Below are 13,496 nucleotides of genomic sequence, written 5' to 3' on the forward strand. Positions count from 1 at the left end.
TCCATAATTTGAACATATAGGCTCCTGAGGCACATCAGTGATCACTGTGTTCATCTATCAGAATATTTAGAAAACGGATAGGAAAATTGGAGCCTTTCCTTATGTCCCCTTTCCCTGCCTTTTTTTCCTTCAAATGCAGTGATGTCAGATGAAAATGAGGTTTGGCTAGAATATATGCAAATACCCACTCTGTTCCTTTATGACTCATCAGTCTTAGGGGGTTTGACCAAGAGGTGAAACAAAATAAGTGAAAAGTCCTTGTTGTTTCTTCTGTTAGTAGAAGTCCAACAGGAAAGAAAATGGGCATGTTAACTTTTTCTAGAAAGCCTTGTGACGCTTGTAAATGGTTTTGAAAAGTGCCCTGAGGTGGCTAAACCTTTGCCAAGCAGTGAGCATGTTCTTTCTGATAGTCTCTTTTATCTTACTGTTCAGGATGAGAATTAGGGAAGATGACCCAGGCATGGGAAGAAGCCAAGTTATTTGCCAGACAGCAAGAATAGGAATCATTTTTAGGGAGTCCTGTCAATTGCCTTTGCAGCCGTGAAGCTTCCCTGACCAGGACTGAAAAGGTTTTCTGTGATTGTCTCTTTTTTCATGGTACCATTGTTTATATCAGCTGCAAGCTGTATAGACTTCAGGGGGTGGGGACCTTCATGGCCCATGGTGGATGGCAATGGCTTGGGCACAAGTGTGCAGGCTTTTATTCCGTACTAGGGAGCCTTACAGTGTCTCTCTTCCTCCATCACACAAAGCTAGGTGTAGAATGAGGTGGGAAAATACTAGTTGAGGGGTAGATGGGTCTCTTAAAATCACTTTAGCTGTTGGGGCGCCTGAGTGGCTTAGTCGGTTAAGTGTCCGACTTTCGCTTAGGTCATGATCTCGCGGTTCGTGGGTTCGAGCCCCGCGTCGGGCTCTGTGTTGACTGCCAGCTCAGAGCCTGGAGGCTGTTTCAGAGTCTGTGACTCCCTCTCTCTCTGACCCTCCCCTGCTCACGCTGTCTCTCTCTCTCTCTCCTAGAAATAAATTAAAAAAAAAAAAATCACTTTAGCTGTTTATCCTCTTCTATCTGATGTGTGAAGAAATTTGAAGCTGTACAATCTAGGAATCCATGTATGTATATACATACACACATTATACTTTATTGATTGGGAAACCTAAAAATTGTAAGGTTTAGACTCATTTTATATCTAATTCTCAAAAAGACATGTATCTTCATCTTTCTAGCAAAGGACATGTCCTCTCAACAGGCCACTTCCGCTTTGTCATGTCTAGAAGGTTAGATGCCAGGTACAGAACAGTCTCAGATACTGATTTACATAATTGATATCAATTTAGTAGGTATCACCCCCAGATCATTTCATGTCCAAGTAGAGCAGAGAGGCAGGTGCAGTACGTTTTCTCTGCCTGTGCCTGATCGGCACCCAGTAGGGTCTGGCATTGCATTCTCTTTTATTTCTGCCACGTGTGTCCCCAAGAAGCCTGTGTTTATAGGAGTGCTGGATTCAGTCTGTAGGTACCTTTATCTCCTCATCTCCTATGCCAGAGAGGGATTGAGAAGGAGAGGTGAATACCTCAAGATACAAATCTACAAATTCTGGCCAAACCAAAAACCTCTCCCAGTTAACCTAAGGACACCCTGCCTCATTGCCTCTCTCTAGTGGCTTTCCTCCTGTGTTATATTGCTTTTGATTTTTGATTTTTTTTTTTCCTTTTCCAGTTCATAGACTCGTGGGAGCTAAGAAGAAAGTTGTGTTTGTTATACTGTCGGTGATAGCAAACCATGCTAAACTGATTAAGGTGTTTTCTTGTGAATCGATGCTTTGCTTATTTTGGGAAAGTTACTTAAATTTTCTTAAAAATGTGAACAACTCTGACAGCCCGTCTGCTCAACTTCCTTAATCTGATTACCACGAAAGTTAGCAAACTTTTGGTTACAAATCAAACAAAGCAAAACTAGATTAAAGAACATATCCTTTCTTAAGTCTTCTCACCCTATCAAGCAAATGGCTTGGATCCATCGTTTTTAGTGGACTGACCTCTTTGGAGTGGGAACATGGGGGAAATGTACCTTCAGAGACGTCGTGCTTGGCTTCCTACATCCTGTTCATTTCATCCTTGATCCTTGAGCCGTGAGGACTGAAGTATTGTTTTCTTTCAACAGGTGCCTATGGTCCTGAGCACTGGGTCACATCGAGTGTCAGCTGTGGGGGCCGTCATCAGTCTCCTATAGATATTTCAGACCAGCATGCGCAGATCGGGGAAGAGTACCAGGATCTTGTGCTCGATGGCTTTGACAATGAGTCTTCAAACAAAACCTGGATGAAAAACACAGGGAAAACAGGTAGACTCTGTCTTTTTCGCTAGTCCACAGAATATTGTCAAATGTTGTTGGAGGTCTTTAGTATTCACCTTACCTGTGACTTGGTCCTTAGGTAGCACATGTTGCTGTAGGGAACATAGAGCTTAGTGAGAGCTTTGGGGTCAGCCCTTGGTGTGAGAACTAGCCACTTGCTCTCCTAGCTGTGTGATTTTGGGCAAATTACTTAAGCACTCTGTGCCTCAGATTTTAGAAGTATAATAAAGGTGCTAATAAAATACTATAAACCTCATAAGGTTATAAGGATTAAGTGAATCAATATGTGTATAGAATGTTATATATGAATGTTGTGTAGAATGTATAGAGTGTATAGAATGGACTTTCAGAAATTTGCTCTATCCCTTATGATGGCCACTAGCCACGTGTGGCTATTTAAATTCAACTATTAATTTATTAGAAGCAAGTAAGATAAAAGTTTACTCCCTCAGTTGTAATAGCCACGTACCTTTTTTGTTTGTTTATTTGTTTTTTCCCCCTGAGTTCACTAGGTGGTCCGTCTGCAGTGTTTGAAAGCAGAGGATACATATTCAGATCTCTGTGGGGTTTCTTGTGGGGAGAAGGTCACTTGACTTTTATGTATTTTTCCAGCTTTATTGAGATGTAATTGATTTATAACATTATATAAGTTTAATACATACAATGTGATGATTTGATACATGCATATATTGCCAAGTGATTACTGTAATTAGGTTCATTAATATTCCTATCACCTCACATTGTCCCTTCCTCCTTTCCTTACTCCATTCCTTCCTAGTTTCCTCCCTTCCTTCCTTCCAGTAAGAACATTTAAGACATAACTTTCTTAGCAACTTTGAAATACGCAATATAGTACTGTTGACCTTAGTCACCATGATATACATCCCCAGAACCCAATTCTCTTAAAGTGGAAGATTATACCCTTTGACCACATCTTCCCATTTACCACATTTTGAGCCCCTGGCAACCACCATTCTCTACTCTCTGTTTCTCTAAGTTCAGCCTTTTTAGATTCCATATATAAGTGAGACAATAGGCTTTTTGTTTTCCTTGGACTTATTAACTGAGTATAATGCCCTCGAGGTCCATCCATATTCTCACAAGAGGCAGGATTTCATTCTTTTTTATGAATACTGTTCTATTTTGTGTGTGTGTGCATGATTGATGGACACTTAGGTTGTTTCCATGTTTCGGCCATTGTAAATAATGCTGCAGTGAACATGGGGGTACATATATATCTTCAAGACAATGATTTCATTTCCTTTAGATACATACCCAGAAGTAGAATTGCTGGATCATTTGGTGGTCGTATTTTTAGTGTTTTGAGGAACTGCCATATTCTTTTCTATAGCAGCTGCGCCAATTTACGTTCCCATCAAGAGTGCACAAGGGATCCCTGTTCGGTGGATCCTCCTCAATACTTTTTATCTCTTCTCTTCTTGATGCTAGCCATTCTAACAGGTGTGAGGTGATGTCTCATTGTAGTTTCGATTTGCATTTCCCTGATAGTAAGTGATGCAGAGCACTTTCAGTGTACCACTTGGCCCTTTGTGTATCTTTGGAAAACTGCCTATGGTCTTTTGCCAAGTTTTCACCAGGGTTATTTAGCTGTTTTATTTTATTTTATTTTTTGGATTATTTTTAGTGGGTGTTTGTTGTATTTTGTTATTGCAGTTGTTTGCTATTATTGAGTTACGTGAGTTCTTTATGTCTCTTGGGTATTGAAATCTTTATCACATGTATAGTTTGCAGATTTTTTTTTCATATTCAGTAGATTGCCTTTTCATTTTTTTAACTCTTTATTTTGCTGTGGAGAAAGAATCTTTTTAGTTCGATGTGGTGTCCCTTCTTAATGTTTGCTTTCGTGGCTTTGTGTCTTTGCTTTTTTGCTTTTGTGGCTTTATTTTTGCTTTTGGCGTTATGTCCAGAAAATCATTGCCAAGGCGAAGGTCTGGGAGCTTTCTCCCCATTTTTTCTTCCAGGAGTTTTATGGTTTCGGGTCTTACATTTATGCCTTTAATTCATTTCAAGTTAATTTTTGTGAGTGATATAAGATAGGAGTCCACCTTCATATTTTTGCATGTGAAGAGTTTCGCCAGCACCATTTATTGAAGAGATTATATTCTTTCCCTCTTTGTGTTCTTGGCTCTCATGTCAACTATTGGTTGATCATGTGTTGTGTATGTATGGATTTATTTCTGGGCTCTAGATTCTGTTCATTGGTCTGTGTGCCTGTTTTTATGCCCCTTTCATCCTATTTTGATTCCTGTAGCTTTGTAGCATAGTTTGAATCTGAAGATCATGGGTAGTATTATATTGGCCCCATTTCAAATGCTCCATACCCACATATGGCCAGCAGTTACCACGCTGAAGCAACACAGATAGAGTGTGTATTATCACTGCAGAAAGTTCTCTTGGATAGCCACATGCGCAAACGGAAATAAAGGTCTTACCCTCCTTGAGTTTTTGCTGTGTTAATATTCCCTATTATATTAGAGCACAGAGGAATACTTTCTATCCTTTTGTATATCAGGCCAGCAACTCGAGTCTCTTGCTTTGTTTTAGCCCGTCACCCTCACTTGTTACTTAAAATTTATGAATACGAAACATCATGTTTTCACCACTGCTCCTGCAGGGAACTGCCTCCCTCTTAATCACTGTTGTGCATTATCAGTTGTAGCTTGTCCGTAGAATTAGGGAATGCTTTGCTGTGCCCCCCTGTCTGATCTGAAAAGTAAACACGGAGCTGTTATGTTACATCTCTGCCTCATGCTACCTGGGGTTCTCTGGTACTAAATATATTTTTCGTATCTTATTTTTGAACTCTTGTAACTCTCAACCATTAAAACAAACTCATTCTCTCCTTCTCTCTCTCTCTCTTTTGAAATGATTCCCTTTGTAACCGAGGATATCGCTACAAACCACTCTTAGTAATCCCTTTCAAGAGCCTTGGCTGGCCAGAGCCCCAGTGCTGGGCTGAAATGACTTCACCGTCAGCCCTTTGTGACCCACAGTAAGAATGAAACCAGAGTTGTTTTTTCTTTTAACCTAAGCGGCTGCATGTGCAACTTTGGGAGGATTCACTTTCTTTCTCCAAATCAGCGTTTGTGTGAGATTATTCATGGCTGATGGTTTGGGTTTGGCCTGATGTGTTCATAAATTGCTTCTCACTTGTCGGTCCGTGATTCCTGGCATTGGGCTCTTTTTCATAATGTTCTCCTAATCGATTGTCCTTCTTGCCTTATAGTAGGCTGCCCTCTCCTGCACCTGAATCCTCCATTTGTGTAGTTGTGCAGGAAGAAGGTGGGACTGGTAATATTATCTGTACACACCCTTTTTCACCCCTATTTCTCTCCCCCAATGTAGACTGTATATTTTTTGTTACAGTGCACAATTTCTCTATCAGTGGCCCTGCTTTATATTTCAAACGTGAGTATCCTTTGGAGAACCATGATGGGAATATTAACTCTTCCGACAATCTGAATGTGGTGGACGGGAAGATTGCCATCCTGGGTGTAATCAGATGTCGGCGTGGAGTGCCACCGCAGTGCCACATTCCGGAAGCCTGCCGACGGCAATTTGCTGGGCCCTCTGATACGGTTTTCTACTTGACTTGCAACGTGTGACAGCCTTCTGCAAAGATAACACGTTTCAGTGACAGCTTTCAGCTTGGTATCTCCAATGACAGGTTTTAGATGAGTGTGGGGTTCACTCCATGCAAGTTGATTCATGACCTTGGTCTTCCAGAAGCTGATTATCAATCTCTGTCGCTGTGCTGACTTCTTAGAGTCATCCACAACTTGTTGCAGATCCGTGAGTGTGCACACCTGAAATTAGAGCACGACCATCCAAATGTGAGCACAACTATCTCAGAGAATCCTGAGGAAGCATGCCTTTCTGCGAGGCAGAAAGAAGTCCCCGTTAGTTCTCAAACTGTACTTACTCCTGTAAAATTCATGATATCATCCTAGATCAGCCATATTTCAATTAATCTAAGATGATTCCATAGGGGTGGTTTTTCAAAAGTGCGAGCCTCATATATTACAAGATTACACAAGAACATGGAATTATTTCTCTGTTCTCTTAAGTTTCAACTTACAGTCATTTAGGAACACGGGTGCAGAAACCTTCTTGTGTTATTGATTTTCTTTTTTCTGTGTCTTCTCGTTTTGCTGTTGTTTATAAGCACAAACCTAGAAACTTCTTTCGTTCTGTTGTTAAAATGCCAAATGAGTTCATAAAGTTTCCAATATGTTGGAGAAATGAAGATGACATGCTTTATCTCCCATGCATGGATCTTATAAATTCAACTGAAAAACAGTATACATACAGTGCAGGGTGCTGTGCGTCTAAATTAAGGGCGAGGATTGACAATATCCACCGTGAATAGTATTGATAGGTATCCTGGATAACATCAGTTTTTAAAAAACACACATATCATCAGCCCTAACTAAAGATGGCATGGACCTACAGCTAGTGGTAGTCCAGCAAAGGAGTCTGGAACCCCCAAGTGAAGAGAACCCAGAGTGTGAGAAGAACGTGGTCAGCAGAGTAAAAGCAGAAAGTGCCAGAAAAATCCAAAGATGAAATCCCTTTGCTGGCACCAAAACTCCAGGAAAGAAAACATACATATGCAAAAACTTGGCATAGGAAAGTCTCCCAGATTTACTTCTGGTTCCAGAAGAGCTCACGGGAAGAAGAGAAAGGCCTTCCCGTGTTTGGTGACCTCAAAGCCTGCAGAGCCCGAAACCTCAGTTAAAGACCCAGGGAAGAAGCCGAAAATCAAAGAAAAAATAGAGAAACAATTTCTTCACTGGGGATAAAGGACTGAAGGCCAAGATCTTCACTACGCCTAGTAATTCAGTAAGAAAATCTCCCCAAACCCCAAAACCATGGCCCAGAAGACGTAAAATTCCCTAGGTAATGTAAAATCAGAGAGTCAACCAGAAGGACACATCCAGACTCCCTAAAGAGCTTTTTTTTTTTTTTAAATTTTTTTAGCATTTACTCAGTTTTGAGAGACAGAGAAGGAGTGGGGAAGGGGCAGAGAGAGAGGAAGGAGCAGAGAGAGAGGGAGACACAGAATCTGAAACAGGCTGAGCCATCAGCACATAGCCTGATGTGGGGCTCGAACCCACAAACTGTGAGATCATGACCTGAGCTGATCTCAGGTTCATCGGTGTACGAACTAATTGTTGAAGTAAATCATTTGTTCCTCTATGTACTTGTTAATGTGATAGAGGGTAAACAGGATGCTTCTCTATGGTTGTTTTTTGTTATGAAACTGCAACATTTGCTTCTGACTAAATTATTGGCATTTCAAAAAATTACTTAAAAAACCACGCATATCACTGGACTGCAGTTTTAACAAGATGTTACCATTTTGGGGAATTGGACCAAGGGGACAAGGGACCACTGAATTATTTCTTACAGCTGCATGTGAATCTACACTTATCAGAAAAATTTGTGAAGTTGCATTAAAAAAAAGCCCCCCCACCCCCCGCCATGAGCCACATGGTCTTTGTTTCACTTGTTAATTTTACATATAACTTGGATACCTAGGTGAAGAAAAAGTATCTTTTTCCTTTATCATTAATTTTTAACCAACATATTTTTTTCCCTGCAGAAGTCTTTTTTTGAATTTTGTTTTTCCACAAAGTAAATTCAGGAGAGAGTATTTATTTATTTATTTTGTGATGGAAATTTACAGGTCACTTACCAGTAAAATAGACTGTCTTTTGGATATTAAAATATGAATATAGAAGTTAATATTTAAAGCAGCCTATGATGTACAGACAGTAACTTCCTCAGAAGCCAGTTTTAATGTTCATATCTGTCTTAACCCCGAGAGGGCTATATATCTAATCCAGCATAATCAATAGAGCGAGTTGGTTGTATGTAGCCCACTTCTAGAAAGTTGTCTAAAATACCTTTGCAAGGCAGATAGCGTCTTTCTTTTTCTTCCCGAGGAGCCATAACTGTCTATTGTGCCAGATCTCATTAGATTTCATCTGAAGTTATTTCCCTTTCTTTCATTTTTGTAGAATGAATAGATAATTCCTTCATCAAGAACATTTCAAGATAATCTTGCTGTTCCTAGCATTAGCTTCTAGCTAAATGATCAGAATTTAAGAGTTAGACGGTGCTTCTGATGTATATTAATAAGCCATGTTCTCCTATGAATTTGAACTATGGGAAGGGCTTTTTGGTGTTTCTCTACTTTCTCTTTCCTCCCACACCAAGGACAGACAGTAAAAGCATTTGTCACCATGCTTTTACTTCCATTTTCCCACTTTTTATGTATTTGCTGTGTATTTCTTTCTTTGCCTGTGTTTTTTCTTATTTGCCTGCGTATGCCACAGTGTCTGGTGTAGACAGATTCAAGAAATGGCTGTTAAGTTAATCAAAGTAGATAGATTACACTAGCCAAATTACTGCTACCATAATTTGGCTAGTGTAATCTAATTACAAACGTCCATTGAAAGAAGAATGGGTAAAGAAGAGGTGTGTGTGTGTGTGTGTGTATACACATAACAGAATATTACTCAGCCATGAAAAAGAATGCAGTCTTGTCATTTGCAGCAACATGTATAGAGCTAGAGAGTGTAATGCTAAGTGAAAGAAGTCAGAGAAAGACCAATACCATGTGACTTCACTCAGATGTGGAATCTTAGAAACAAAACTGATGAACAAAGAACAAAGAAACAAAGGGACAAAACAAAAGAATGGACTCTTAACTATAGAGAACACATTGGTGGTTACCAAAGGGGAGGGGAGGGGCCGGATGGGTGAAAGAGGGAGTGGGGAGTATGAGGACACTTACCATGATGAGTACTGGGTAATGTATGCAAGTGTTGAATCACTATATTGTACACCTGAAACTAATACAACTGTATGTTAACTAACTGGAATTGAAATAAAAACTTAAGGGGCGCCTCGGTGGCTCAGTTAGTTAAGCGCCCGACTTCGGCTCTGGTCATGATCACACGGTTCGTGGGTTCGAGCCCCACGTCGGGCTCTGTGCTGACTGCCAGCTCAGAGCCTGGAGCCTGCTTCAGATTCTGTGTCTCCCTCTCTCTCTGACTCTCTCTGCTCACACTGTTTCTCTCTCTCTCTCAGAAATAAATAAAACATTAAAAAAAAACTTAAAAAAATAAAAATAAAAACTTAATAAATTTAAACAAATAGAATGTTTCCTATTTCAGAGGTCCAAGTTCTTGGGCTCTCTCATCCGATTACTCTTCAGTCTTGCCTGAACTCTGGAGTTCAAGTCAGAGCTATTTCACCGGGTCTGTCTTCAGTGCCGTACAAGTTCTCTGTCATGTCTGCTCAGCTCCGTTTCTTTTCTCAGACTCCCCCAGCCCCTGTGTCATGGTGGGGGAAACTGGCTTTGGGAAAGACAGAAGCCAATTACACACCCATTTCAGGGTGGGAAAACCAGCGCTATTTTACACAGATAGACGAGTAAATTTTGAATTTTGAGGATCATTTTTGAAGCCTGCCTTTATTTTTTAGGGCACAAGACTGGGCTAGATTGACATCTGTCATATCTTGTACGATTAAATGGTCAGCTGGTCTGCTGTGTTTGCCTAGCTCAGGTTAGCTGTGAGTTAGCTGAGGCCCAGGGTAATCCCATGACTTGACAGCTCTTGGGTATCCAAGACTGTACCGACCTAACAGGTCCAGTCTTCTCCTTAGCAGATGACTGCAGTAATCTCCCAACTCTCGTTCTTACCAACTAGTGTTGCTTTCTTCCCAGGCCTTCCTCACTTAGCAGCCAGAAAAGGTTCATTTCCCAAATCTGATCATGTCTGTCTCTCTTTCTCCCCCTCTTCCTAAGTCTCTCTCAGCCATATGAAGGACTTGCCATTTCTCCTGGGGATACAGACAGCCTGCTCACTGTCCCTGCCTCATTCTCTAGCTCCTATGTCATACCCTACTCTCAAGGCACCAACCCCGTCTTACTTACTCCCATTACCACAGGGCCTTTGCATGAGCTTCCTTTTCCTTGATGTCTTCTCTTCTTATCAGCACTTTCCAAGGTTGCTCCTTTAAGTCTCAGCTCAAATGATTTCATCAGTCTTTGAAGATACCCACTCCTCTTCTCCTGTCTGGGGTTAGCTTCTCATCTGTTACTCCTTGTCCCATTTGCTGGGCTGCTTCTGCTATTATTTCGTTGCCAGGACCTGCCTTTCCCACCAGGTGTACTCTCCATGGAGGCAAGAGCTATGCCCGATGTACTTACCTTTTCTTCCCTGGTAATAACTTGATAAATATTTGTAGAAATAAACGCTAGTGCCTACAGGAAAGTTAGAAGTCTAGAACTAGAGGTCATGTTTCTTCACTTCCAGACCAGAACATCCCTCCCCTTTTTTTAAGTTTATTTATTTATTTTGAGAGAAAGAGAGCATGAGCGGGGGATGGGGGGCAGAGAGGGAGGGAGAGCAAGAATTCCAAGCAGGGTCCTCACTGTCAGGAGCCCAGTGCGGGGCTCGAACCCACGAACTGTGACATCATGACTTGAGCCGAAACCAACAGTCTGCTGCTTAACCTCCTGAGTCACCGAGATGCCCCAGAACATTTCCCTTCTGCCAAGAGCCGAAAGCATCCCCTAATAGATACCTGTAATGCGGGTGGCCTGGGTGGGGGGGGCCTACTGTTAAGATCCAATCCTGGGTCGTCCATCTTCTCTCATTTTCTCTTGTTAAGAATTGCTTAGGGGTACTCCATTAAGTTCCTCTTAATCCTCCTGTATGTGCAAACATATGGTATCTGTCCTTCTCTGCTGGACTTATTAACAGAGGACCATAGGGGAGAAGAAGGGGGAAAACAGTGAGGGAGAGGGAGGGAGGCAAACCATGAGAGACTCTTGAATGCTGAGAACAAACTGAGGGCCGATGGGGGTGGGGGGGAGAGGAAGGGGGAGATGGGCATGGAGGAGGGCACTTGTGGGGATGAGCACTGGGTGTTATATGGAAACCAACTTGACAGTAAACTATTAAAAAACTTGCTTAGGGGTAGTAGAGTTAGGATAGCAAGCAGCTAGCTTCCCTCCCATCCATTTTTATTTATTTAACTTTTGGCACCTACTGCTGTTTACTCAGATTTTGGTGTGAACATTTGCTTTAGCCCAGCATTATATAGACATGCTGAGCTTTATTTATACACAGTGCGTGGATGTCCTGCAAACAGTGCTGTGGATGCCAGGTACTCCGTTCTCCCTTCAAGCTCGGGAGAAAATGAATCCCTTATCCGTGGTGTGACTTCCACCTGTCCCCCCTCCTCGTGCCCAGGCTGGGACTCCGACACAGCGGGTGTCTGTGAAAGCTGTGACTCCTCCCCGTACGAAAATAACCCTTATAACAACGCTTATTCAACTCTACCGTGTTCTCCTTATGCTCCCATGTCCTACAGAAATTACTGTTCTAATCATTCTGCCTCTGTCATTCCTGCCATCTCACAAGCCTGTGAAGCTGCGGTTGTATAATTCCAGTTGTTCAGAATGGGAACCAGAGCACCGAGAGGTACAGTGCCTTCCGCACAAGTGCAGGGTGACAGATCATGCTGTTCAAATGCAGACTCCATTGTTTCCAGAGTCTGGCTCTATAGATGCACCAACGCTCAGAATTTTACTTCCTGTATCAGGAGTTGTAAGACCCCAATGCCCATGGGTGGCTACTACCATGGACTATGGGCTCTAGGTTAAGAAACCCCAAATTTGAAACTCCCACTCCTTCCTCTGTCTCCGTCATTCTGCTGTGAATCCATTCAACAAGCAGTGGACCTTGTTCTAGAAAGTCCACTCCCGGGGTGCCTGGGTGGCTCAGTCAGCTGAGTGTCCCCCACTCTTGATTTCAGCTTAGGTCCTGATCTCCTGGTTTGTGAGATCAAACCCCACATCGGGCTTTACGGTGACATCATGGAGACTTCTTGGGATTCTTTCTTCCCTCTCTTTGCTCCTTCCTGGCTTATGCACATTTATGTGTATGTGTGGATGTGCTCACACTGTCTCTCAAAATAAATAAATAAACTTAAAAACAAGTCCACTCTTGTATACCTTTCCTATTTACCCTTCCTATCCTATAAGTCTCCATTCTTTAGCTGTTGCTTGCTGCCTTCCTAATTGTCCCCTGATCCAGATTCAACCTCCTACTATTGTTTTAAAATTTAAAATTTCTCTTTCTTTCTTTTCTTCCTTTCTTCCTCTCTTCCTTCCTTCCTCCCTCCCTTTATAGTATTATCTCCTTACCGTTTTTCTTTCGCTTGACTCTATTTTAATTAAGTGAATTAATTATGAAGGAAATCTTTTTACCAACCCCTCAGTGGGAAGACCAGCTTCATCTGACCTTCTAGAAGCATGTATGTCTGTGATCTATGAAAATAAATCAAAATTGCCAAAGTTATTAAATTCAGCATAATACTTACTCTTGGATACAAGGGGGAAATGAATGAATATCAGGGAAGTGTGGAGAGCATAACAGTACTAAATTGAGGTGTTTGGTTTTTTTTTTCCCCCTTGATGTGACCGAGGCATAGAAATAATCAGGAAAAGGAAATACCTTTTTACTCTGTGTATAATGAATTCAAAGCATCTACTCAGCACTTCTGATTTTCTCTTAATTATTTGGGCCACACTTACCCTTGCTGTTGTCGTTGTCTGGGGTCACTTTTTATTTTGTGGGGACGTCAGTACTGTTTTACAATGGAACTTTGTCTGAAAATGGAGAGTTAGCATGTGGGCGGGAGCCCCTTTGTGCTGTGCATCTGCTCCATCCATAACCCTACACCGGAGTTGACAGTAATCTCCATTGAACGTGTGCTTCTTGGGTTTATTAAGGGCTTTTCCATGTGTGGTCTCTGTCAGGCGTCAAAACAGCCCTGCCATGTAGGCACTGTTTTTGCCATTTAAACAGTGGTGGAAACTGAGGCAGAGAGGAGTCAGGTAACTTGCCCAAGGTCACGCTGCCGTGAAGAGGCAGGACTGGATTCCAACCCAGGTCTGTCCATCTTCTCAGCTCCTGGCTCTGCAGACATTCTGTGTTTTGTAGTAAGCACTTGCGGTTCATTTTGTTTTGAAGCGGCTCTGTGTTATCCCTGGTCATCCGCAGATGGTGACATGGTAGTTGGGAAAGTTGTCACTTCT

General features: G+C 41.9%; 1 protein-coding gene across 3 annotated transcripts in view; it reads left to right on the forward strand.

Moving 5' to 3' along the window:
* PTPRG (protein tyrosine phosphatase receptor type G) overlaps nucleotides 1-13,496 on the forward strand; it is a 705,708-nt gene that overhangs the window by 407,204 nt on the left and 285,008 nt on the right. For all 3 annotated transcript variants that reach the window (XM_039257247.1, XM_039257249.1, XM_039257248.1), the window contains exon 3: nucleotides 2,162-2,341. In XM_039257247.1, the coding sequence (XP_039113178.1) occupies nucleotides 2,162-2,341 (180 nt within the window). The remainder of the gene's footprint in view (nucleotides 1-2,161; nucleotides 2,342-13,496) is intronic.

The sequence above is a fragment of the Hyaena hyaena genome, unplaced genomic scaffold (genome assembly GCF_003009895.1).
Source record: "Hyaena hyaena isolate Hyena2069 unplaced genomic scaffold, ASM300989v1 scaffold_608, whole genome shotgun sequence".
Classification (NCBI taxonomy): Eukaryota; Metazoa; Chordata; class Mammalia; order Carnivora; family Hyaenidae; genus Hyaena; species Hyaena hyaena.